General features: G+C 37.8%; 2 protein-coding genes across 5 annotated transcripts in view; one reads left to right on the top strand and one right to left on the bottom strand.

Moving 5' to 3' along the window:
• Positions 1 to 3,404, bottom strand: part of KIAA0825 (KIAA0825 ortholog) — a 224,331-nt gene extending 220,927 nt beyond the window's left edge. The window contains exon 1 of one of the 2 annotated variants that reach the window (XM_072416151.1): positions 3,259 to 3,404. The gene's annotated coding sequence lies outside the window, so the exon portion shown is untranslated. Of the gene's footprint in view, positions 1 to 606; positions 3,033 to 3,258 lie in introns of those variants that run through there. The other variant, XM_072416152.1, reaches the window with a different exon arrangement.
• SLF1 (SMC5-SMC6 complex localization factor 1) overlaps positions 3,185 to 27,920 on the top strand; it is a 65,052-nt gene continuing 40,316 nt past the window's right edge. For 2 of the 3 annotated variants that reach the window (XM_072416154.1, XM_072416153.1), the window contains exons 1-6: positions 3,185 to 3,361; positions 19,144 to 19,257; positions 20,731 to 20,806; positions 22,766 to 23,009; positions 24,527 to 24,689; positions 27,282 to 27,371. In XM_072416154.1, coding sequence (XP_072272255.1) covers positions 3,227 to 3,361; positions 19,144 to 19,257; positions 20,731 to 20,806; positions 22,766 to 23,009; positions 24,527 to 24,689; positions 27,282 to 27,371 — 822 coding nt within the window. In that variant the 5' untranslated portion in view covers positions 3,185 to 3,226. Of the gene's footprint in view, positions 3,362 to 3,455; positions 3,490 to 19,143; positions 19,258 to 20,730; positions 20,807 to 22,765; positions 23,010 to 24,526; positions 24,690 to 27,281; positions 27,372 to 27,920 lie in introns of those variants that run through there. The other variant, XM_072416155.1, reaches the window with a different exon arrangement.

The following is a 27,920-nucleotide window of genomic DNA, read 5'->3' as shown; positions in this document are numbered from 1 at the left end:
CTCCCATCGTAGATCTGAGCCTGCAATGGGAGAGTGGGCAGGTTGTGTCCAGGGACACAGCCTGCGCACTTCCCTGAGCCTAGAAACTGTACAGGGGACATAGTCCACAGCTCTGGCCGGTGCGTCCCCCCAGCGGGGTCCTTCTCCTGACCGCGCACAGGGGTGGATCGGCCAGAGCAGCAGACCCCAACAATTTCCTCGCGGACCACCAGTTGGCGACCACTGCTCTATATGATGCACTGCAAGCTAGAGAGAAAGTGGCATCATGCCAAGTACAGCCCTGGGTAACAGCATACGTGGACAGCAAAGATTGCCTTGGGGGTCAACTGGCTCAGGGCATAACCTAGGGTGATATGAAGTTAATCTATAGGGAAGTGAGGGGCGATTCTCCTTTTACAAGTATTCCGCCCCAACATGAAAAAACGAAAGTACACCAATTTTTTTTTTTTTTTTTTAATTTTATGGTTTTGCATAAAAAAATCTGCCTCGTACCAGGTGTTAAAATGAGATAAAAAAAAAAAACAAAAAAAACACAACATCATGTATTACACAGTATCATTATTAATTTATCAAAATCAACGTGTGAAAAATTAAGTACACCCTTACCACTTAGAAAATAAGAGGAAAAGTTGCAGCCAGTTTATAAAATACACTTTACTAATCATCTGAAACCGTGGCCAAAAAGGTTTTGCCAGTTTGCTGGCCTGAAGCATTCAGGTGTGTGTTAACACAATGTCAAGGAGGAAAGTCATCAGCAATAGTCCTAGAAAAGCAATTGTTGCTGCCCATCAATCTGGAAAGGGTTAGAAGACCATTTACAGATAATTTAAAGCCCATCATTTTAGAGAAAATGAAAAAGATTATTCATAGGTTAAAAACATTCAAGACAGTTGCTAATCTTCTCTGAAGTAGACATCCCTACAAATTCACTCCAAGGTCAGACAATGGAATGCTCAAAGAAACTGCAAAAATCCTAGGAGCTACATGATAGACTGTACAGACATCAGCTTATTAAATGTTTAGGTTGTGTTAGTGACAGTACAATGAAAAAAAAAATTATAAGTACGAAATACTTATTAGAAAGCTTCTTCCCTATAGAAAGAACATGGTTGATTTGCTCAGGTTCCCAAATTTGCATTTGAACACAAGACACTAGGACAATTAGATGAAACAAAGTGAAGCATAGTATATCAGCACAAACACCTCATACCAAGTGTCAAGCACAGTAGTAGAGGGGTTATGATTTGAGATTGTTTATCAGCCATAGGACTTAAGAATATTATTATATACTAATATAATATATTATATTAGTATTTATATGGCGCCAACATATTATGCAGTGCTTTACATAGTCCATAGTCATGCCACTATCTGTCCCACAGGAGCTCACAATCTAATGTCTCTACCATAGTTATATGTCATTATGGAGTCTCAGGACAATTTTGAGGGGAAGCCAATTATCCTAACTGCATGTTTTTTTGGAATGTGGAAGGAAACCGGAGTACCCAGAGAAAACCCACGCAAACATGGGTAGAACATAAGAACTCCATGCATAAAGTGTTCTGGCTGAGAATCAAATCTGGGACCCTAGGTGCTACCTTGCTGAGCATACTGCAATCATTAAGTCAACCATGAAAGCCTCAGTCTACCAAAGTATTTGAGAGTGAAATGTGACGCCATATGAGGACAAATAAAGCTTAGCCAAAATTAAATCAGAGCAATAAACCACAGAACACCAATCAACAACAAAATGGCTAAAAAAAAAAATAATAATAATTAAGGTGTTGCAATGGCCCAATAAAGTCTGGATCTCAACCCAATCAAAATGCTGAGGTGGGACTGTTAGAACTATACATAAAAGATGCCCATAAACCTCAACAAACTAAAGCAATGTCATGAAGAGGGGGCAAAAAATCCTCCACAACAATGGAAGAGACATAAATAGATAAAGGAGATAAAGGTAGTCCCTGAGTTAAGGACACCCAACATACAGACGACTCCTAGATCTGAACGGGGCAGACAAAGCTATTTCTTTTTGCATATCAAAGCACAGCTTACTCCAGAAGATAATGAATGTCTAGGCACCATAAACTTTTTTTCTGCTTTGTTTGTTATTAACTCACAGTGAGGATTTTATACAGTAGCCGACACCTCACTGCCTAATAAACTGTTGAGACAAACATCTGTCCTAATTGCATATATTAAAATATTGTATCTGTTCGAGCTTACATACAAGTTCAATTCAGGAACAAACCTACAGTCCCTATCTTGTGTGTAACCCGGGCACTACCTGTAAAGTCAAACAGAAAATGATTACTAATGAATTATTGCTGCCAAACCTTTTACAAAATATTAAATCATTGGGGTGTACTTAGATTTTCACACACACTTCCCCATTTGGCTTCATTTTCCAGTCCTCAGAGGAAGTGCTGGGTGACGCCATCTTTGTCAGCTTTCTTTCTTCTTCTGCCTACGTCACCCAACCTTGCACTGTGCAGACACGAGATTGGGTGACGTAGCCGCTGTAAATGAGGGAAATGCCAATCTTGCTGCGCATGCGTGACATTGGAATTGTTATTCCCATTACAGGAAAAATAAGCCCCGTGTGCGCAGCTCCTGGGATGTGTGACATATGTATCCCAGGAGCTCACACTCTGTCTTTACCTCTGCAGAAATTGTGTGATGTATGCAGAAGGAAGACGATGGCAGACGGAGGAGGAGGACAGCCATGGAGGGAGCTGCAGAAGAAAAGCTGGGATTTCTTTTTACAACAAGAAGAAAGCGCTGTGGTGCACAGACACATTGAAACAAATGGAAAGTTCAAACATTGAGAGATCTGTAATGACTGCCGGGTAAATTAGCCTAAAGGAACACAAAGGGGAAATAATCTGATAAACAAAAATATATTCTAACAAAAATAAACATAAAAGAGCCATAAATACACTTTACTATAGGACAGTACCCCACATACACACACTAAGAATGGCTGCAGAAATACAGAGCTTAGTATACACAGCTCTGTACAATCCTCTGCTCCCTCCACACACCACACACCACACACGATTGGTCAGGACGCCCGGCACCCTCCGGCGCCCCCTTCTGACCACAACACTCAGCGCTCCTTCAGCACAGCGGAGGCTCCTGATTGGCTGGCTGTGAACGAGCTCTCAGGACACGCCCCTCGCTATTTCCCGCCGATACATGAAGATGCAGGAGAGTGACGTCTATGCGATCTAACAGGAATGGGAGACGTGTTACCTTCAGTGCTATCCGCCACACGCTGCTGTACGGGACTCTTATTCAGCGGAACTATATAATCGCTAGCAGATTACCCGGGAATAACGGGGAAAAGGTTGCACAGGTATGAGATAGGCGGTTTGTGTGTATACCAGCTGTCAAGTGACGTATGAGTTGCCATGCTGGTGACGTCATCTCGTAGATCACGTTCCTACGTCAGACCGCTGAGGGAGGTGCGAGTGTCACGTACTTGTGAGTGGAGTGTATTTTTGCAGGGTGTTAAGGAACTGAGGCAGCGTCGTGTGCTGTGTAAACACAGCCAGCATTATACTGAACGCTGTATAGGACTGACACAGCCAGCTTTGTATATGTGTCATATGGAAAGAATTGAGTCATTGGTTTCCCGAATTCTAAATCTTTATTAACAATTAAATTTTTTGACCACTAGTTGATTTGGCTAGGAAGCCGGCTCTATGGGCTTTGATGTAACCTGTGGGGGCAAAGTATGAAGTTCAGGTTTCCTGCCCGGCTAATTTATCCATTTTGCAAATGTAAAATGTGTATTTGTTCCACGTTAGCATTTACTTAAAGTGTAGCTAAACTGAAAAAACAAAACTCACCAGGAAGTGATAATTTTTCACAACAGAACAATGCAATATCCGTTGTCATATTATATCCCCCTGGCTCCGGTTGGCTTTTTGTTTAAGACGTACCTAGACTCAGAGTTTTGACTTAACATAAAAGGGTAGATAACCGTTTATGTTAGGTAAAAATTCTGTTGTTTGTTTTTTTTAAAAAAAAGGTGCAGCACCGCCCCCTAATGAATAACCAATGAGAATGAATAAGAGCACAAAGCCTCCCGGGATCACTACGTCAGGCATCCCGGGAGGCTCTTGGCATGCGCATAAGGAGCCTTTTTGCTCAAAGAGAAAAATTTGCCGATCTCACACCAGGCACCGCCATCTTCGGTCTTCACATCCGTCTTCTTCTTTCTTTGTCACCTGATTTTGCACTGCGCAGGTGCGAGAGCGGGTGATGTAGCCGCTGTCAAGGGAGAAAAAAAGAGAGACGATCTCACTGCGCTTTCGTAAGATTGCCATCTCTTTCCCCTTGGTGAAAAAATGCCCCTTCTGTGCATGTCTGAGGTTAGGGCATACGCAGAAGAAGCAGCCAGAGCCCGGAATGCCTGACGTAGGTAACCCGGGTGGCTCTGCACTCCCAATAAGGCTTAGTCTACACGGACGTTTTCCCCAGCGTTTAACCTGAGGCTTTAAAAGCCCATGTTTGAAATTCCAATGAGCTAATCTACACCAGGACCTTTTTCTCTATGGCACGTTTAGGAGCGTTATTTATAAAGTTGCTTGCAACGTTTAAAAAATTAAAACGGGGGTTAACGTGGGAAAATGCTTTCAAAGATTTCAATGGGCACTTGAAATGTAAACGCTGGAAAAACCTTTTAAAAATGTCTGTGTAGACCCAGCCTAAGTTTTGATTGGCGCGGTGATCAAGACTTAAAGAGGCGGTGCTGCACCTTTTTTTATTTTGTCTTTTTTTTTAAAAAAAAAAAAGGGTGTTGCGCTAAAAAAACAAAAAAAAACAAAAACATTTTTGCTTTAGAAGGGCTGTCTATTTTTTATGTAAAGTAAAAATGTTGAGTTTAGGTATGCTTTAAGATAATATTTGTTCTGAAATCTGGGAACCCCATAAGTTAAAGTGCTGATTGCAAATCTTTTACTCAACAGATTTGCCATACAATCGTCACATCTGCTATGCTATGGTTACTTTTAGAAACCAAATCATTTTTACAAATAAGTATGTATAATGGTTAAAGTATGAGCACATCATTGGCTTACTTGCACTTTTTCCTGGAAAGCCACTGCTTCACTTTCGTTCTGCTCAAAGTATTCATATACTTCTAGGTGTTCAAATTCCTGCTTCCCCATCAACTTGGTGTGGTTTCTTCCATCAGCTCCTGCATTAACATGGGATGTACAGGCTAGTGGGAGGAACCACAACAAGTAATGGGGAAGCAGGCAGTCAACACATCTGACCAGTAAAACACTGCACAACAACGATTTTGCTATTGGGAATACCACATGTGATTTACATGATATCAAGTGTGCTGATTCCAAATCTAATATCAGAATTTGCCTATCACGTAAAGATTTTAAGTTATAGGCATGCTATAGCTGTTCAAATGGTCGGTAATTGGGCAATATATTTTTACATAAGAACATTATAACAGTTGCAGCTACCACTTTGTCTGCTGCCGCCTCAGCTGAATCATGTCCCCTGGTGGCATGCATATTCCAGCAGCAGCTGGGCATGTCTGGGCAAGTCAGTGAGGTGTCAGAAATAGGTATATAAGGTGAGATGGACCAAGGGCTTGTCTCCAGTGCAAAACCATCTTATTAGGTAGTACAGGTAGACCATAGTGAGTCTGTTTTGAGCTAAGGATGAGTAGGCGGACAATTTTTGCTACATCTGTGCAAACATATCCCATGTGATTAACCAAGAGGGTGAGATTTGCTTACAAGTATTACTTTGGGTATAAAATTAGAGATCAGGATAAAAGCTGGGCACCTCATATCTGCTGTCAGGTGTGTTAAGTTGGCCTAACACAATGGTTGAATGGGAAAAGAAATAAAATACCATCACTCAGACTGCTACTTCTGTATAAGTAAAATTGCAAAGTTTTGAAGGAGACTAGGTCAAAAATCATCTATCCTGATTGTGAATCAGCTCTGAAGCCAGTGCCACATGATGCAGTGAACCCAGTGCCAGTCCCTCCTACATCTGTTATTACTGACAGTGACATGTTGGATGAGGAACAGGAAGATGATGTTGTTGTTAATGAATGTTATGAACCCTAATTTGAAGAGGGTAAGCCACATTTTATAAGTCAATCAGATTTAGATAATCTAGTAAGGGACCTGTCTGTTATCCTTCAAAATAAAGGAGTGGAATTTGCTACAAAAAGGAACGACAACTTCACACTTTCGTGATCGTCACACAAAGTTTGCAGGTTATATCAAGCTGCAAAACGACATTTGCTTCTGTACCAATGTGAGTGATCTGATGATGGAGTTAGGGTGTGAATACATACCAGAGCAGTGGAGATTGTTCATTGACTCGAGCAAAGCAAGTTTGAAAACTGTATTGCTGCATTAAGGTAACAAAGAACCTTCTGTTCCTCTTGCACATGCCAAGGGAATGAAAGAGACATACGAATCCATTGAGGTCATTTTAAAATTGATTACCTATTAAGAACACAAGTGGAACGTTTGTGGTGACCTGAAGGTGGTGGCACTCTGTGGGCTTTGGACTCTGGAGGCTTTCTGCGCCTGTGGAACAGCTGTGATGACTGCAACCATTACAAAGTGAAAGAATGCCCACCCAGACCTAAACACACTGTTGGCCAGTACAACGTGAAGCATAAATCACTCATTGATCCACAGAAAGTTAACCTTGCGCCACGTCATATTAAACTTGCATTAATGAAAAACGTTGTCATTGCAATGGATCGTGATGGTATGGGTTTTCAGTGTCTGAAGGACAAATTTGGAAAAGTTATGCAACCGATGCTAAACAGAAAGCAGACATTTTTGTTGGTCCCCAAATCCGCAATTTGATGCGTGATGCCACATTCAGAGACAAACTTAACCCACTTGAACTTGCTGCTTGGGATTCATTTGTGCTAGTTGCACAAAACTTTCTGGGCAACCAGCGAGCTGAAAACCATGCCTAACTCGTGTACAACCTGCTAACGGCATACCATCAGTTTCATTTCCTACATTCCCATCTGGACTTCTTCCCACAAGGACATTTCATTTAAGGAAACAAGATATCAAGGCCGTTGCAACCCCAACATGATGGGCGACTACTGCCGGTTTCTTCAACGAGAGACGCAAAAGCAAGTGCCTGAAACACTTCTGAAGTGTACATGTGTGTTGATCAAGGACTCAGGTGAATTATGTGTAATTGTATATGTTGTTGCAACATAAAACTACGTTTGTAATTGCGTAACGAAAGAATGTAGCCAATTGTGTCTATACGCTTAAATAACTTAAGATCCTGACGTCTTAGGCAGAATTAGACTTCAGATTTGGATTCGGCATACTTGATTTAGTATAGGACACATGGACTAGACCAAGTAGCAGACAATATTTATTTTTTGTGATGCAGTGATTGTAGATGAAGGTGATTAGTTAAATATCATCATTTTATCAAGGAGTTTTACATGACATTCACAGCCGTGACTTTTTTCTTTAAATAAAGTAGATGGCATCTGAACCAAGCTATTATTAATAATAATAATAATAATAATAATAATAAACTGTATTAACCACCTGGGCGTTACACTGATGTCTAGATTTCTGTACCAAAAGCGGTACACTGTTTTTCATGAATTTTTAAGTTGTAGACCTGTAACTTACAGAAATTAGTCTGAACAAGGGTCTAGTAGATATCATGAATATAAAAAATGTTTGAAACACACAATCATGTAAAAAAAATAAATACTTTTAATAAAATTAAATAAAATACACAAAAATCAGCTTAAACAAGAATACATAAATAAATCAAAAATACTGAAAATGCAGCGGGGACCAGGTAAGTGAGGGGATTTAGACAGTGAGAAAAGTTCGGGTTTATCGATTTTTGCAAAATCGATAGACCCGAACCAAGGTCGGGTTTGCCGGCCAGGTGGTTAATAGGCGCCAACATATTAAACAGCGCTGTACTTTAAATAGGAGTTACAAATACCAAACAGATACAAACAATTACACAGGAGGGGGAGAGGACCCTTCCTGAAAGGGGGTGAGGTAGAATTTACATAGTACATTGTCCTAAAATCACAAAAAATGGATCTGATGCAAGGTCGGGTTTTATGGGATGAATCTTAGAGCCCGTGGTACCAACCAGATAACTCGTCCAATGTGGTCTGACTTAGAAATGACATGGAGATTGTCCACTTCAAAAATGGATAAGTTGACCAACAATGAGATTTTTGTAGATTGGTGACAGTATGTTACTGATACTTCAAATCAGTCTGAGCATGAAAACCTTCTTTTTGTAAAATGTAAAGTTATTGCGTAGAGACATACTTAAGTCAAGTATAAGTCGAGTCAAGTAGATACTATGCTCAGATTGCATACATATTCCACCTATTGATGAGATGGAGCTGAAGCCAGAAGAACGTTTTTTTTCATATTACCCTACTGAGGGTGTTTAAGCAGTTTTTTTCCTTTTAAATGTGTGTGTGTGTGTGTGTGTGTGTGTGTATATATGTATATGTATACATAGTTCTCCCCAGAGGTTTTTAGCCGGTTGCTCCGCCCGACTGATTTGAATACCCCGCCCAGCTCTCGGCAGCTCTCGGATCCTCGGATGCACGGATCTCAGTGAGGCTGCTCTGTGCTGTGTGTCATCCGTTCAGAGGATTGCTGCCAATGAGAGGTGAGCACACAGTTCAGCCTTCATGTGAAAGAGACACAGGCAGCCCCGCCCTCATCTCATAGCACGAGCTCGGATTTCTGTTTAAAAAAAATCTGCCTGTGAAATATATCCACTGTGTATAAAGTCTGCATGTCATTCTGCATCCTCACAGCTCTGTGTGTACAAACCTCCATATCTCCTAAACTGTATGTCACAATGACCTGTAACTTTCACGGTGTACAGGGGACCGTCATAGATACTAGTTATTACAATTTCAGCCCCCCAGGTTCAAAGAATTTCAAGATATGGGGGTCACAAATGTAAAAAGTTTGGGGTTGCTGTTTCAGGGAAAAGTGGAACTAGGAGTCCTGAATTGAAAGTGCAAATTGGGGACCCCGGAGATCTAAACTGATAACAGACACAACAGAAAGATCAACTAAGCTAAATCTATTTAATAGAGTGTTTAGATTCAGGAAACACTGAATGCATTTCTAGATGCACTGAACATAACTGTGCAATACATTTTATGAGCATGTACACCGGAGATTGTTAGTTCAAGGAATATTCCATTTCTTTAGGGTATCAGGAAGGAATTTCATTTCCCTGTTGGACTAAATTTACTGTTCTCTAAAAGGGGTTTTCAACTGTGCATATAGGATTGTGTTTAGAACATGCAGTTTTTGTAGCACGTTTATTGTTTGATGGACTGGATGTCTTTTTTAACCTGATGAACTATGTAAATATGATAGATGTTCTATGAAAAAGCCTTTGCTATCCAAAAGAACATTACAGCTAGACTTTTTTCCATAAAAGTTTGCCATTGAACATATAAGCAAAGATCAGGCCTCCTGGAACAATAGACTTTTTGTTGGATTTTTTAAAGATCTCCAAGACTGGAGAAAATACACTTAAATATGTGAACCTCAGTGATTAGGCAAACCTGGAATGGATGTGGTCCAGGATTGAAAACATTCGCTAACTTTGACAACATCCATTCCAGGTTTTCTAAATATCCAGTTTCACCCATGATATTCTATTTTCTCAAGTATTTGAGAACTTTATTCAATCAAACCCAATATGTTGTGATTAAATTTAAAGTTGTTGTTTGTAGTAATAGTAGATATGTTTGTGCAAATCAAATACAGCATTTCAGGACAAGAACCTCATGCCAGCTTGGAATCATGGAATTGTTGATGGAAATGTTATGATTTGGGGTTACATTGCTGCTTTAGGATCAGAGCAGCTGCAGTCATCAAGCCAACTATGAGTTCTGTATTATATCCAGGAGCACATGATAAGTATGTGAAGCTATCTGACAAAAGACAAAAAGTTTGAATGGAAATTAATCTTTAACTAAAGTTAGACTTTCCCGTCTGCCTTAGTGGATTTGACACACTGTTATTACTTCTTGGAGCATATTCTTGCTTAAAAACAACTACCTGAAATGGTTACATTGACTTCGATTCACTTTCTCATGGGTCCTGTACCATAACCAGGAATTGTGCCACCATCAGATTCCTGCTGTGAAAAGAATTGCAGGAGATAAACCAGGAAGATTTTCCATGACAGATGAACTGATTGTAAGCACATGTTCTTTTCCCTGACACTAACAAATCTAAAGTGCAATCAGAAAGAATCAGGAATATTTACTTGTCTATTCCAAGCCCTTTTTTGAATCCGGTTAATATATTGTAGGGGATTTATATAAGGCAGGCCTTAGGTGAAATCCTTAAAACATATTACAACTGCAGGAATTTTGTATGAAGGAGTAAATGTTAAACACTGAGAACACAAGATATCTAAATTGGGCATTACCAGCTTATAGGGATTCCTTTTTCCAACAGTACACCTATACATATATGGAATTTTTGTAGAATAAATATAAAAGGCACTTTTTTCATGTGTTTTGTTCCAAGTTTATCTTTTTTTGCAGGCAACGTGTTGATAAATATTTAATGTTAGCTTGCTAAGATTTGTTGAAAAAGTCAAAGGTTCCATATATACATATGTCCTTTATAAGTATGTGCCTGGAATTGAGCTTCCATAAATAACTGTACCTTCTCTGATATATACACCCTCATAACAGACAAAGCAGTGATGATGATTAGGTAAAGCATAAAAATAGTTATCTTTATTACCCTGTATAGAAAAAAAGCCAAAAAAAAATGTATGTGCATTTTTTGCAACCGAAAACTGTTTGTCTATTGCCAGTTTTTCTGTCACACTATCCCTGCCATACGCAGTCCATTCGTGTCAGTGCAGAGTAACAGAGGAACAAACCAAAATGAAAAGAATCATTTGTTACAAGGCCCTTGATCTGTTTCTATGAAATCACAAAATACATTTCAGTAGAATGAATCTGACTTTGTTTGCTGGTTAACAAATCTTAAAAGAAAATCTAACATTTAGAAATCATCATATCACCACAACCATCATTCCTGGCTGAAAATAATAGAGAGTGTCACTGTCAATTTTGCTTGCTCACATTCACTTCCATTCTCTCCATCTGATTTTAATAATCCTTGTCAAACCACAAACAGTCCACATTACTTTCCTGACACAGGAGCTTTCAGGAAGACAGAATCTCAACATTCATTTAGCCACTACAAAAGAAAGCTGTCCAGCTGGACAAATATTATTTCCACACTTGACAGTCTCTACAGTTAAGTATGCCTTTTAATTTTAACTGAAGCTGCCAAGGGGTTGATATGAGCTCCTTGTTCGGTGTAGATTGACTTGCAGGATTAGCTGAGCAACAATTGTAATTGTAGTAGAGAAACTGTATTTTTTTAGTACAAAATAAAGCTGCAAGTGATGCTTGAAGATTCTTTTTTATGGGGTGTATGACTTATTTTGACCAAGAAAAAAAGATATTTTTCAGAGACCACTGGAGCAGACCTTGTTTTAATATAAAAGGTACATATTAAGGATAAGTCTAAAATATCTTTACAACAATAGACTTAGGCCTAGATGTTGGGACCAGTGACTCCCAGACACCTAGACTGTTTCTTCTTGTCCCTGTTCTGTACCATGTTTCAATGGAGTGTCCAGTTTCTATATTGAGAGGAAGATACTAGCCTAACTGGCTTGCAGACACTTTTATTGAGTCAACAAATATCAGGCAATATTGTCTGAGAACCTCAGATACTTGAACCTTTAGGCTTAGGCTACGTACACACGTCAGATGATTCTTGTCCGAGATCTGCTTTAGGGCTGGTATCGAACGAATGTGTTGCGTGTAAAGTGCTCATCATTCATCGTTCTTGGATCCTTAAGCGACGAATGTGCATCGTTCAGTCTTTTGTTGTTGGAAAGGATTGTGAAGGATCAATTAATGAACGTGTGTAGCCTTAGTCATCATGGACTTTTTCCCCAATAAATAACCTGCTTTAGAATTTTCAAAGCTAATGTTTGTAATTCCAATGCATTCCTATAGCCCAGTCTTCACCAGGGCGATAGTAGGAGGCACATTTTTGAGCGTTTTAGAAAACGATCCTTGGTGCATTTTAAAATTTTTAACTACTTGTAAACACTTAAAAATGCTTCCATTAAAATCAATGAAAGTGTTTGTAAGTATTTATAAGCATTTAAAAACACTCCCATTGAAAAAAATGCAAGAGTTTACAGGCATTTACGAGCTTTTTAAATGCCTGTTTTAAATTCCTAGAAACTCTTACAAACCCCCATTGAAGCAGTATGGGCTTTTATAGGAATTTTGTAGGCTTGCTTTAAAATACTTGTATGCATTCAAAAGTGGTATGGGCATTTATACGTCTTTAAAAAGCAGTCCATGTAGACTAACCACTAGATGACCGCTTCTGGTCTGCGTTTGAATTCCTTCTAAGCTACATTAAACTTCTTCAAACTGCTTTTGTATTCCATTTACTTCAGTGTTCTCCTCAGCCCCTTTTAGCCAGACGCACAACCCGGAACTTTTTGTTGACCACCTGGCTGTTTTTGAGTGATTACTGAACAGTTGGGTCACAATACAGGGGCTGCCACCCACCTACAATTTCTTGTGCTTGTCTAGAGAGAAGCAGTTTTAACCCAAACAAATACCAGTCAGTGTTCAACGTAGAAATTTTTTTAAGCTGGGTGGGAAAAAATTGTAGGCGGGTGGCAGTCCCTGTACTTAAGGCATCAGTATCCACCCAAAAACAGCTGGGTGGTGTAACTAAATGGGGCGGAGGAGAACCCTGCAGTAGACACAGGCCCAAAAGCTGTCTGTGGGCAGCAAGGCTACAGTGTTAATTACAGGAAATGGAATCTTCTCTATGGGAAATGAAAAATGGGATAAGGGGGTGAATATTGAGGTGAAGATCTACTCCCTCTGTTCTCATGGCAGCACTGTTACTTGCGTGACATAAGCTCCTAGATTGTAAGCTTTTCAGGGCAGGGTGCTCTCCTTCTCCTGTGTCACTGTCCGTATCAGTCTGTCGTTTGCTACCCCTATTTTTTTTTTAAATTATTTTTATTAAAAGATATCAAGGTACATACAGAGAAAATAAAATAAAGTGGTCGTAACATACAGTTAAAAAAAAAACATACAGCGAGGTTAGGTTCTAACAATACATATCTTCAAGCTTGTGGCTTAACGGCCAACCGCATAGAAATACAAACATTGTAACCAACCCGTTGTGCTGTATCAGTAGCAGGAACCATGATATCTTAAGGTTTTCAAAAACATTTTTTATAAGAAAAGAAGAACAAACAAATTAACTAATTAAAAAAAAGGAGTTAAGAATAAAAAAAAAAAGAAAGGGAAGAAGGAAGGGGGGGAGAGAGAGGGGGGTTAAAGTGGGCATTGACCAGCTATAGAATCAATCACATCTCTGAAACAGTGGCAGAATGCAATTAGGCATCCATCCCAGAATACTCAGGTATCTAGGGGGTTGGTCGTAACAAACGGCAATATTCCTCAGTAGTGATAAAGTGGACCCAGTGGTACCAAGTCTGTGCGAATTTGTTTGCAACCCCTATTTTTTGTACAACGCTGCTTAATATGTTGATGCTATATGAATACTGTTTATTAATAACAATAATAATAATAGGGTCAGAGGGAGGAACCTGTGACAGGAGATGGACGACCACATAAGTGTTAAAGTATCAGAACAAGTGAATACATTAGTGTTTGGCAGCACTGGACAATATGAGTATTTTTTTCTCTCTTTTACAAGTAATAGCAGTTTTAACAATATTTTTTCACTGACACAACAGTGTTAAACTTTACTACAATAATTGAAAATGTTTACTTATTGTAGATACTCTGTATGGCTTCTTTTTACCCAACAATTCTACCCAATTAAATACATATTTTGCACAGAATCACAGACAATTGCTCTGATGGTTTTGTAAGACTCCTGTAAAGGTCCCTTTTCTTTGTAATTGGTGGAAGCTGTCTTCTCTATTCTCTTGCTATAATGGGGGTGGTGGGGTGTGACTGTGACTAATAGGCAACCATTTAATGAGGGGATTTTGGTAAATAGTCCCAGCTTCTCATATCTTTGTAAAACTAACACAAGGGCTTGAAAATAAAACTCCTGTAAACTGGTTGGATGTTAAGTTTCATACATTGTATACTTAATGCTATATATGATTTTTTTGACCCAGCATGGACAAAAAAATATCATTCTGCCACTGTTATTCAAAAAATTTAAGGAAAAAATCATGGAAAATGTTGCCACTCATCTTTCTTCAATGAAAAATGATATCTGTAAAAGGTTGACATTAAAAGCTTCACTCTCATATTTTTCCTTTCTATCTGCAATGTCGTCTTCAAAGTGAACTTTCTAGCACAGTTCACAGTTCCACATAAATCACTTTAAAAGTAATTGATTTTTCTGATGAACCTGACAGTAGTGGAATAATTAGTGCTTTATTTAAAGCTTGCACGTGTCAATCAAAATACTTTCGATTGCCTAAAAGTAAGAAGATATTAACTCATTTATCTGTTTTTAGAGCTATTATTCAAAAAAGCTTCCAACTAAAATAATTAATTAACCCTAATTGGCAAATTAAGGAAATGTTTTTTGTAGACTAAATAACCTGTAAAAAATAAATGTTCAGTTTTAGGACGGTCATAATATACTGATAAAGTCTACCTGTGTGACTGCGGAGACCTCCAGTTGCTGAAGGCAGTCATTGATGTACCCTGAGAACACAGGAAAGGACAGATTATTGTGCCCAACACTCAGATTATTTACTTGTTAGTGTTGTCTTACTTATTTTAATTACATTTGCATATAAAAAAATTGAATGATGAATTATGCAATATTTAGAACATTTTTATTATTATTATTATTATTATTATTATAAATAATAATATTAATAAACAGGATTTATATACTGCCAACATAATAGGCAGCACTGTACAATAAATAGGGACACATTGTATTGATCTATATTTTCTTTATTTAGGTTATGACTAAAAGTTTTATTTTTCAGTGTTTACTGAGGCAAATATCAAACTGTATAAAACATTTTCTGTTTACAGAATTATGCAGCAATTGAAGCTCCTGTCGCCTTTTTACATCCAGAGTTATCCAGAGTCTTCTTAACTGCTTTGTTGAAAAGCCTGTTTACAGAAATCAGTAGCTCAAGCTTAGATTTAAACTTAGATATATAACTATATATAAATTATTATGCTATGTGTTGTGCCATAGCTAAACATTTATTTCTGAAATAAAATTTCAGTCTGAATTGCATTGTGCAACAGAAATAAATAGATGTATGTCATCACATATTCAATATAAGAACTGTCTGGCAATGTACATGGTATTTGCACACTGAAGGAAGGAATGTTTAACCACCCGAGCGATAACCCCGACCTTGGTTCGGGTTTAAAATAATTACAATTATCGATAACCCCGAAAAGTTCGGGTTTATCGATCACTTACCCGGTCCCGCTGCGATCATCTAGCGTCGTGTTCCAGCGTCATCCTCCATCGTCGTGTTCCAGCGTTGTCCTCCAGCGTCGGGTGCCCTCTCCGGCTTCTTCTCCCTCCGTAGCGTGTACGTCGGCGCGTACGATGACGTCGGCGCGTGTGGGGGAAATTCAAATTGAAACTCATTCAAACACATTTTGTATTGGATTGAATACAAACTCCTGTATCCAATCCAATACAAAATAATTCAAAATAAATACAAAGTATGTAATTGGTAAATTCAAACTCTCATTTTGTATTGGATTGGATACAGGAGTTTGTATTCAATCCAATACAAAATGAATGAATGAGTTTCAATTAAAAATAAATACAAAGTATGTATTTTGTATTGGATTGGATACAGTAATTTGTATTCAATCCAATACATAATGAGAGTTTGAATTTTGTTCTCATTTTGTATTGGATTGAATACAAAGTCCTGTATCCAATCCAATACAAAATAATAGAAAATATATTTATGTGGTTTTGTCTATAGGTATGTGACGGACACTAGGGAGGTGTTTTAGAAAAATATATTATTATACAGTATACCGAATTATCGCATTTTCAGTATTTTTCATTTATTTATGTATTCTTGTTTAAGCTGATTTTTTGTGTCTTTTATTTAATTTTATTAAAAGTATTTTTTTTTTTTTTTTTTTTATGTTTGTGTGTTTCAAACATTTTTTTTATTCATGATATCTACTAGAACCCTGTTCGGACATATTTCTGTAAGTTACAGGTCTACAATTTAAAAAACAAAATTTCATGAAAAACAGTGTAACGCTTTTGGAACAGAAATCTAGACATCAGTGTAACGCCCAGGTGGGTAAAGGACAGAACTGAATTAAATATTGGTGATTGTTTTGCTGCTGAATGTACCATATCCCAAATTCATCAGCAAACATTTTTTTGAAAAGCAAAAGGGACTTTTAAGGTATAACTTTTGAATAATCATGAAATATATATTTTTATTATTAATCACTATGTAAGTATATAAGTTTGTAGGCAGAACATATTTACAAATTAACCATGTTAAAAACAGGGAGATTGATCCCCATGCGTATTGCCCAAGGGGGCGGCGGCTGGTCCTCAACGCCCCCTTAATTTTCCTTGGACTTGAAACGTCCCCCGACACATCTTCAGCGCCCATTGCGGGGCAGTAGCGCATAAAAACAAGTTAAAATTGAACATCAGGGTTCTTGTTTTAAAAGTAAGTGTGTCTAAAAGCCCAAAATTAAACATACAAATTATAGACCCCCGGGGCGACTTACATAGCAAGGATGTGCGAACCCCAAATTCATACCTACCTGTCACGAAACTAGAAAAGTCATACTACACTACCCTGTCCCCTTCCTGATATTAAACCCCACTTTTTCTGGAACGGGGAGATGTACAAATCCAAAAATGTAGGTGCAGGTGGGGGACACCTGTGGCTAACACCTCTAAAATGTCATTATTACGCCATCGTCAGAACATAAAAAACTCTGCCCATCAAAAAAATCTACCCTGTTACACATTGCTGGAGACTTCTAGCACCTTAACCCCGATTTTTAAGGAACAGGGGGGTGGGGGAGTTCAGGTGAACAAAAATAGAGGTACAAGTGGGGGACACCTGTGGCTAACAACCCCTAAAATTTCATTGTTAGGCCATCGTCCGAACATAAAAAACTGCTCATCAAAAAAATGTACCCTGTTCAAATGTAAGTTTCTTAAGATTTAATCCTAGAATGTAATACTTGATATACATATTTGTGTGTAAATATTCGATATACATACTTATGTAGGATTTATATTTATTTACACAACTTTATATTAAAATGATTATATACATTTAATTACTTATCTATTTATCAATTACCAAATAAATTACCTATTAATTTGGGGAAAATGAATTATGATTGCTAGACTTTAAAATATAAAAGTATATACAAGAAAGATTATTCATTCCTTTAATCATGAATAAATTAAATCCAGTAAAATATATACAATACTGCACAAATTCAGAAAATAAATCATGACACTAGGGGCAAAGTTCAGTGTTTAACCTCCCGACCGTTAATCCCGACCTTGGTACGGGCTAAAAAAAGTTGCTCTTTTGGTTAACCCCGAGATTTTCTGTACATTAAAATCGCCACTTACCCAGGTAAGTGGGGATTTTAATGTAGGGAAAATCTCGGTCCCCCTGTGCTTATCCAGCGTCGTGTTCGTGTTCCAGCGTTGTCCTCCGTCGATCGTCGTCCGTCGATCTCCCTCTCCAGCGTCGGGTGCCTTCTCCTATACCAGCGGGACCGGTAAGAAGCCGGCCGGCATCGTGTGTTCCGCTGGCCGGCCGACGGACCACAAATTGCCGGCCGGCTTCTTACCTGGTCCCGCTGATCGTCCCGCGTCATTCTCGTTCTAGCGCCGGGTGATCTCTGAAACAAGAAGCCGGCCGGCGGAGGAAAAAAAAAGCTGGCCGGCTTCTTGTGCGTGCGTGCGCGATGACGTCGGCGCGTGTGCGGGAAATTCAAATTGAAACTCATTCATTCATTTTGTATTGGATTGGATACAGGAGTTTGTACAATATACAGAGTTATTGCTTTTTCAGTATTTTCAGTATTTATGATTTGTTTACATTGCTGATTTTTGTGTTTTTCCTTTTAATTTTATTAAAAGTATTTTTTTTTTTTTTTTTTTACATGATTGTGTGTTTTAAACATTTTTTATATTCATTATATCTACTAGACCTGTAATGCTTTTGGTACAGAAATATAGACCTCAGTGTAACGCTCAGGTGGTTCATTTATTTCAAAGTAGGCATACACATGCACACTGCACTTCTGTTTGTTGTATTCTGTTATTGTTACAGGTAAAATTAAAACTTTTAAACATTTATAAGCTGTGTTTTTGCAGCTCCAGACCATTTTTCTTTAGTGGAAGAAGGGCAAAATGGCTCTTTTGATAGTAAAGGTTGCCGACCTCTGATGTAGACCCTTCATTACAAGAATAACATCTCCGTAAGCCCTTTACATTGATGCAATTTGTGGTACCTAAATATGTACATGCATTAAATGTTGACATTGTGAAGAGCAGAGACATATAACCATTGATCACTGGGGTAAAAAATAATGTAATCAAAAACAATATCATTATTGAACTACACTAAATGCTGACCATTTTATTATTTATTTATTTATTTATTTATTTTTAAAACCATTGTTTGCATATCATAAGTACATTGTTTTGTAATTTCTTCACACCTCCACACAATATTTTTAAGAGGAATTGGTGAAACAAAGGTATGATAAGGGTGTTATATTTATTACAATTACTGTATTACAATTGAGAGTGACCTCTGTGAATTCCTCAACCCTTGTATGCACCAATGGGATGGGGGGGATTTTGAGGAATAGACCAGATTTAAGTCCTGGAAGTCACTTAGGTTGGACTTACTGTGACATACTGAAAACATTGGTATTTAAAGATAAAAACACTACTCTTACTTCTTTGTGCACAGTCAAACCCTACTTGATCTAGTTGTGTGAAGGGCCTATTACTCTTTCAGATGGAAGTGCCCGGAAGACAAGTAATTGTTCAGCTGACTGGTTTCAGAGATGCAGAAAAAGATTCCTTAACTGGAATGCTCAGCAAGCTACCCTGTGTGTTTATTGATAGTGAAGTAAGTACACTTTATATCATTAGACTATAACATTTAAAAAATGTCACGCTATGTCAAAAGTAAACTATTTTTCAGACCATTAATGTATTTATTAAAAATGGTTACATGTAATTTAAAATGTGTTAAATCATTTTGCTTAGTAACATATTTTTACATTCTTCTGAAGAGCAGAAATCAATCTAAAGTTACACATACACTGTATAGTCTGGTTGTACAATCAGCAGTTCTGCAAGCAGTGTTCTAATACTTTTCCGAAGTGACAATAATACACAGGTAATAATACACAGAACAGTGACAATAATACGCAGGTAAAAAAAGCTCACACATGTTTACATGTTCACATCAAGAATTAATTCATAATTTATTTATTTATAACATTACCTATATAGTTGTATCCTACTTCTTTGTTATGCCATTAACAACAAAGCCTCAAAAAAGAAGACTGGAGTAATCAATGTCCACACACCCAACAGGAGATTTTGAGAGTTCTGGGGTGGAGTTGAGTGACCTAAAAGGTTATTACAGAAATTTGTTATTTTCTCAGGTAGAAGTGATAGTACGAGTGCTGGGAGGTGTAACATGTACTTGGCACCAAGGGGACAGCATTGGTTCACATTAAATTGTTATTTTGGAGCATTAAATTTTTTTATATCTCCTCATAGGCCTGCAAAATAAATTGCCTACATTACAGTAGTACAGTAGAGTGCACATGCCAGCTTCCATTGCTATATTTTATACTCTATAGCAGGAATACTCTGTGCTATCTTGTCATGGACCAGCTGGACAGCATATATAAAAAATACACGAGTTCTGCTGCAATATATATGATACACTAGTTTTGTTGCATATGGATACATACCAAAAAGTGTCTGCAGTTACATTACATGAGTGTCCCAAACCTTCCTGTTATTGCTGAATGCTGGGGCTTCTGACCAGCAAAATTCTAACATGTCTGTGTATTGAAACTTTCTGCAGAGCCCTACCCCAACATTCCCTTTGAGCGAGCACTTTAATGGGAAGCCTTATTTTCCATTAGGAATACTCAAGAGGTAGCAGATAAGCTTCATCAATGTCAGGAAAATCTGAGCGTTAGAATGACCTGAGATTCGGCCATCACAGGAAGGTTTTGGGAGGGTGCTGCAATGCAACCTCTAGAAATACAGAGATTTGTCCCCCATCACCATTGACAAAGTCTCTTTAAGAAAAGACATTTGCTTTGAGCCAAACTTTTTGTTTCTGGGACAAAGAATGAAGGGAAAAACTGAAAAAAGTAAGAATTTTGAAAAACGATGCTTTTTTAATCAGATAAGTTCTTTGACTTTTACTGTATCTGTATATCTGTATCTATACATTATACTGTCCTTTCTAATTGTTTTTACTATACATTGTATTTTGATTTTTATCAAAATCCAGCTATTTTAACATGCTAATGGAACTGCTTGAAAAAAATATAAATACCATTGTCATTTTCAGAAATTCAAAAACTGTACACACCTAATTGCAAAGAACCCTTGCAGAAGTGAAAAGTGGCTGGCGGCCTGTGCTTCAGGTTAGTGCCCCTTAAGTTATATTAGGTGTCATCAGTTTTGAAATCATTCTGGGTTTTAAACCCAAAATTGAATAGGCCAATTTCCTAAAACAATCCAGTAGATTTTTGTAAAATATAAGTATTGACTTTGGAATTAAATTTTAAACATGTAAAACCTTGTTGTAAAAAGTGCTTGACTGTAACTTGCCACCTACTTCCTGTGTAGCCCTCCTGATGTAGACGCATGGTTTCCACTGTAATAAAGGGTTGCTGGGATTTGTGCCCTTGGCCCAGCCTATGTGACGACAGCTTGTGCTCATAGTTAATTCATTTATGGAATAGTGCTTACAGGTCATAATATGAGCTATGTTCCGTGTAGACCAGCAGTCGCCAACCTTTTAGATCCCGCAAATCACTAAAATTACCGGCTCCTGACTTTGCATGCGCGGGGAGCTGGTTGTCAATCAAAGGGGAAGAACCTCCCCATAGTGACGTCATAACACCAAAACCCCACCCACTCTGCCATCGCAGATCTGAGCCTGGGTGTAGTGAAACACAGTTCGCACATTTCCCTGAGCCAGGGATTTGCATGGGGACGTAGTCCGCGGCTCTGGCCGGTGTATCCTTACCCTGACCCCACTCGGGTGTGCACCGGCCAGAGCCGCGGACCACCGGTTGGCAACCGCTGGTGTAGACCACCTTACAATGGAGAAGAAGGAATGGGTGCATTACAAAATTTATTGAGTGCACAGAATAGGGTTACCCTATTAGATGTGACAGTTGTTTTACCCAATGGCCTAATATTGGAAATTGTTAATTAATATTTGACCAATATATAATAACAGTTTGCCAGGGTAGCATTATCATTTAGAAACAATTCAATACTTCTTACTTTTCTTTATATTTCAAATTTGTCCCACAATACAATATAATTTGCCCCAATCACACACAAATATCATAAAATGATATTATGAAAAACTTATCTGGTTCAGTATCCTTTGCACTTTGTGATTTTTTTTTTTCAGAAGTTATCAGCACCAAAGCACATAAGGCACTGCAGAAATGGTTACTGTGAAATGTAAATTTACAGCAAGCTTTTTAAATTCTGAATCATACATTCATGTAAGCTGTACTAACCATTTGCAATGTAAATTGTCTTGGCTAGATTCCTCAAGTGCATGTAAACTCAAACAATAAATTTAACTATAAACAATAACCTGTTTAATTCAAAAATAATTTTTACTCTTCAATTTTCATTAAAATATCATCTAGTGATCCCGCCATAAAGGACTTTATTAGGGCACAATCTGTCACGGGGTGACAACTTTCTCATAACTGCCTGCCTGGGTTGTCACATCACATGTGCTTCTGGCCATTCTGACACATTTTTCACAGGCATGGGCCACTGTTGTCATTCAGGAAGCTGGGCCAAAGCAAGTGAAGAGAGATCAGTTTAACTGATATGTAACAATGATAAAAACAATATTTTATTTTAATATAATATTTTTTATTGTTTTCGGTACACAGCGCTTTGGCAAACTAAATATCACCCAGATTTTTTATATCTGCTTTAAATAATTTATTAACATTTTAAGGTAAATACATACTGTTGAACACTTTGTTTATGAAAAAAAACTTTAAAAAACACAATTCCCTGGTTTCATACAGTGCACTTTACTTTATGCCTTAAAAAAAACAAACTAAAAACTAAAAAAAAAGATACATGGTAGTGTGTTTTTAATTCTTAAAATTTACACATACAAACATTTTGCATTATAAAAAACTGTATCGTTTGCTTATAATTCATTAGGGCTTCCTTATGATTGACAGTGACATGAAAGCCTTCAAGGAATTTTCTGGGGGCACGTAGTTTTTAACTAGCATGGAAAAAAGGCTGGGATTTAATTGCTGTGCTGATCATCCTTTTATTTACTATTTGTACCCACAATCTTTTTGGCTCACAGTTAATTTACTTTCCAGGAAAGTGGGTACTGACTAAAGCGTACGTAATTAACAGTGCAGAAAGCGGCAGATGGCTTGATGAAACGACTTACGAATGGGGATATAAAATGGAAAGAGACGCCCATTATTCACCTCAGATGCAATCTGCACCAAAAAGATGGCGCGAACACCTGACACACACTCGTGCTCTAGGGGCCTTCAGCAGATGGAAAGTGGTCCTTCTCATTGAGGATGCTGATAAAGAAAGGGAGTCTTTTCTGAGGTAGGATGCGATTCCCCTCTGTTAAAGACAGCAGATAAAGGACCACTTCATTTTATGGATTTGGTTAAGCCACCCTCTGTCATGTTTCTAAAGAAAATGTAATCATGTGTTTTTTTAATATTATTTTATATTATCACAAGCCATCCCCAACATATAGGTTTACATTGTATTTGCATTTTGAGCTTTGTATATGTATTTCATTTTTTTGTGTATTTGAACATCCAAACATTACACTGTTATTTAAACAGTGTCTACAGATAAAAGTGATATACAAAAAATGTGAAAAAGTAAGTGGATGTTTCTGAAAAAGTAAGTAGATGTTGCTGTCTTCCCCATGAGCTCCAATATCTTCCTGTAGCTGTTTTGGATGACTACTGACCACTCCCTGACTCTCTAGCTCATCATGAAATTTCATCAGTTGCAAGACGTTTGTGGGTTTTACTTCCTGCCAATTTCAAATCCCCACTGATTCCTTGATGGGTTTGCTATCCTGCTAGGGATCATTAAAAAAATAAAAGATCCATTTCTGGTTGAACAATTCAAACAGTCGGTCTCATATTCCCATCAACCGCATTCTAAAACTAAACACAATTTATGGTTGATTCAATGATTTTAAGTTGCTCAGGCCCTGAAGCAGCAATGCAAACCCAGGTAATAACACTTCCACTGCTATAGTTCACGGTTAGTATGAGGCTCCTGGGCTGTACATACAGGAAATGATGTAGAGAGATATAGGGACATAAAAGGGGATTTTAAGAAGAGGTACATGACCACAAGGTTTTTTGGGTGTAGAAGTGTGCAAAAGGGTTACATAGTCACAGAGGGTTATGTTGTAAAAAGTAGAGATATTGGGGTAAAAACCTACTGTATGTTGACACCCACATGGTTTACGTTGTTAAAAGGAATAGATTCTTATGTTCTCAAAGTTTTTCTGCAAGTATAAATGTAGTGTAAAAGCAGTGCTTCATTCAGTCTGAAAAAATGGCAATGACTGAACTTGAACCAAGTTATACATTTTTGTTTAAGGTAACTTATCCTGAGAGTAATACAAAGACAGCAATGGTCCCATTCTGAAAATGCTAGCTGCTTCACTGCTTCTGTGTTTGTATTACACTGTATTCTCTGTTGCGTAGCAGTGTGGCAGGGGTTCATTTTTTTTTACTGTTGTTTGTAATGTCGTTTAGATGTGCATGGAGGGATGTAAAAGATTTTTAGTAGTTCCTGATGGGAATACCTACCCCCTTTATTTGTCCTGATGCCCACTGTAAATCTTTCAATGGGTGCAAATGTTCTGGTGATGGTAGCTTAAGAGAGGGATTTCCCTTCACTTTAGATTTCCTATTGTGTTGCAGGACAGTAAAGTAAAGGGTATCTACCTAGCTGGACACAGACAGCTGATGAGATTTTACTCCTCCCTGTTCTACTAAACTACACCATAATCAATTATGTACTGATGCAATAGAAAATGTTTAAATTTAATGTATATTAGTCTAAAACTTGTCACTATTTCTTTACAGAGTTCTTACAGCTGGTCAAGCAATGCTGTGCGATGCACAAAACCTAAAGGGTCAAATCACACATGTCTTTACCAACAATAAAAGCTTCTTGGAAGACAAAGAAACAAGACTTTATAATGCTCCTTATTACTCTGTGATGTACCTTGGAGCATATCTTCTAGAGGTAATAATAATTTTATTTTTTTTAATTGAAATTAAATTCTCCAGTTTCATTGGACAAACAAGTAAACATGTTGGTCTTTAAAAAATAAAAACTACAAGGCTAAATACAGTCTGGCATAACATACAATACAAACCTGTCACAACATATTCACACACTGGCGTCGAGGTTACACTGCATTTACTGCTTTCTTATGGCAGGGAACCACTGCCAGGAGACTACATGTAATGAATAGGCATACATGTAATGGCAGTAGTGAGCAGTACTAGTATCACTCGCTGCCATCAGCTGTCAAATTTGCAGATGCTAGATCTTTAAGACACATTGATGGGTAAAGGTGGTGAATGCGGGACCACTGACTAGCCCAAATTCCCAATCAACTAATTTGTTATCAAAGGTGTGTGTGGTTGCCCATTATCATGGTGAATGGGAATCTTTTCAAGATTGTTGTCTCGTCTGTTCCTTCTAATAGGTTTTCTAAGCTTCTTGCATGTCTCAATGCACTACTTGCTCAGGTCCATATTACCATGCCAAAATGTTGCACTTACATGGCCACATTCCAAATATTCTAGGTGAATGACCTCATCTCAAAAAACAATCACCAGCTTTTAAGGCCTTGGAGAGGTGTGATGCCATTCCATAGCCTAATTCTTTTTTTCAGATCATAAAAATATGTCCACATTTCATACCCAATCACTAGATTGAAAAAGATGTGTTTTTATTGGTTTCAAACACTTCCAGCAGATCAGAGTAGACTTTCACTATTCTCTCCTTCAAATTGTGTCAACTGTACAACTGTACATGTGCAAAGTACATACTTTGCACATGTCTCCTGATACCCTAACTCCTCAACAAATTTCTATGAGGCATTGTAACCATAGTCCAGGTGTGCAACAAGCTCACACACTGGGCCTCTTCTGTCTTTGAGACTCAGTTTGTCCACTTGCTGACAATTTACATCAGTGGTCAAGACTGGTTTTTCATTGTGTGGTTTGTCTTTAGTGCTTTAAACTTCTACATCCATCTGTGCACATTACTCTTATCAACAGTGTCAGCTCCAGAAACATTCTGTATCCCTTTGTGAATGCGTATGATAGTCTGCACATCTGTTTCGTCAAGAACTCAATGACTCAGTATTGTTTATGCTTGGCATCCTCTATTTAGCAGTAATAAAGGTAAAAAAAATTTCTGAAACATCTATACAAAGTGATAGCTATTTAGGCTAATAAAGACATTATTGTTGCTTTTGCATTGCATTACTTTACTACAACTCTCTCTCTCTCTATATATATATATATATATATATATATATATATAATCTCCAGAACATCTTTAGGACCTGCCACTCCAACCTGCTCACCATTTACAAAATACATCCTTTTCTCTTCCTATAGATTACTTTACCCTTGGTTTACATTTGTCATCTCTCACCTAGACTACTGCAACATCCTCTTTGGTATTCTACCACCCAGACTTTCACCTCTACAACCTGTTAGGAATTCTGCATCTAGAGTTATCTTTCTTTTCCACTTCTCTTTTGCAACCACTCTTTGAAAATCTGTACACTGGGTTCCATTTTGCCTAAAAATCAAATTCAAGCATCTGTGGTTTGCCTTTAAATCACTAGACAGCTTTTGTTTTACCTACAAACCTGACTGGATACACAAACACACTCCTAGCCACCCTATTCGTTCTTCCAATGATGACTTCCTACTAATGAGTTTATTACTTATAACCTCTTCCCATACATGGTTCCAAGACTTCTTAGGAGCCCATTCTCTGGAACTCCTTCCATCGTTCCTTAAAGCCTGAAATAAATTCTGAGTTTAATACCGTGTTTCCCCGAAAAGACACTGTCTTATATTTTTTTGGGCTTCCAAAAACACACTAGGTCTTATTTTCAGGGTAGGTCTTATATACTTTTTTTTAATGAAAAAAAACACTTACCATATTCATGTAGAACAATGTACATTTGAGAGTTTTATATGGTGACCCAATTGTAAATTAAACTCTTCATTGATTCATTGCTACCGGTATTGGTTACTGAATTCAGCATTTCTCTTCTTGCACTGTTACTGTATTAAATCAGCCAGCTTGTCCTTACAAACCTAAAATCAGCACAAAATGTGGCTGGGGCAATGATTGCTCACATTTTTATTTTATTTATTTTTTTTTGTACCGTAATTGTGCTGGTTAAAATAAAAAAAAAAACTTACCTTATCAGAAGACGCGAGCCGAGTTCCTGGCTTCTGACAGGCGAAGTGCATGTAATATCACTCCGCCTGTGACAGGAGCCGGAACTACAAGGCAAGCATCGGCTTGTGCGACTCCGGAGTGTGTACGCCCGCTGTCTCCCGCTCGGTGAGTATTTATTTATTTATTTTCTTTTTCTACTAGGTCTTATTTTCGGGGTAGGTCTTATATTAGGGCAGGTTGGGGGAAAAGTGCTAGGTCTTATTTTCGGGGAAACAAGGTAGGTGTGTTTTAGCATTTAAATTGTTTTATTTTTTTAAACATTTGCCTTTTATTGATTAAGTCAACTGTATTTAGTGTAGTCTGATTACTTCAAAACTAAAAAATGGCATCTTTTTACAGGATCCAGTTGAAGGTATTTCAAATGATATGACTGAAGAACAGATTGTAGACCTGAAAAGTTCCATATGGAAACGATTTTGTATGACACAGGTAAGCTAAGTGAAAGTCAATCAATATGGAAGTTCCTATCCACCTATATTTTGAGTGAATACGCCTATGTCATCAGAATTACTGGGGGCTTTCAGGGGTACCTGTTGGAACATGTCCCAAAAGAGGAAACAAAATAAAAAGAACATATTTTGTTCTCTAAACCAAAGTTTAACTACATACCTAAAAAAAAATTTTACACCTACATTTAAAGAATACAGTGGAGTCCTCTATCTCTGCCCATTTTTTTTTTTTTTTTTGCTATACTTTAAAAGAGAAGCTCTGATGGGGACATACCCCTACCCTGCTCTTTCCTCCTAGCACACCTGATTGGCTCCCAGTACTGAGTCTTGCTTTCCAAACTGGAGGAACATAAACTAGCACTAAAAGTGGATGTATTGAATTGTATCTTTTTTAATTTTCTGAGGTTCAGCTTTGACACCTTATCACTTGCTAATTTGTAGGTAACATCACAAATGTTACAAGTAAATTACAAATGTTTTCTTGAGAAAATGGGCCTGATTTATTGCAGCTCTCTAAGGCTGGAGAGAA

Source organism: Pyxicephalus adspersus, chromosome 6, assembly GCF_032062135.1.
Source record: "Pyxicephalus adspersus chromosome 6, UCB_Pads_2.0, whole genome shotgun sequence".
NCBI classification, from domain to species: domain Eukaryota; kingdom Metazoa; phylum Chordata; class Amphibia; order Anura; family Pyxicephalidae; genus Pyxicephalus; species Pyxicephalus adspersus.
Note: the sequence above shows the minus strand (reverse complement) of the source record. Positions and strands in the feature narration are given on the sequence as shown.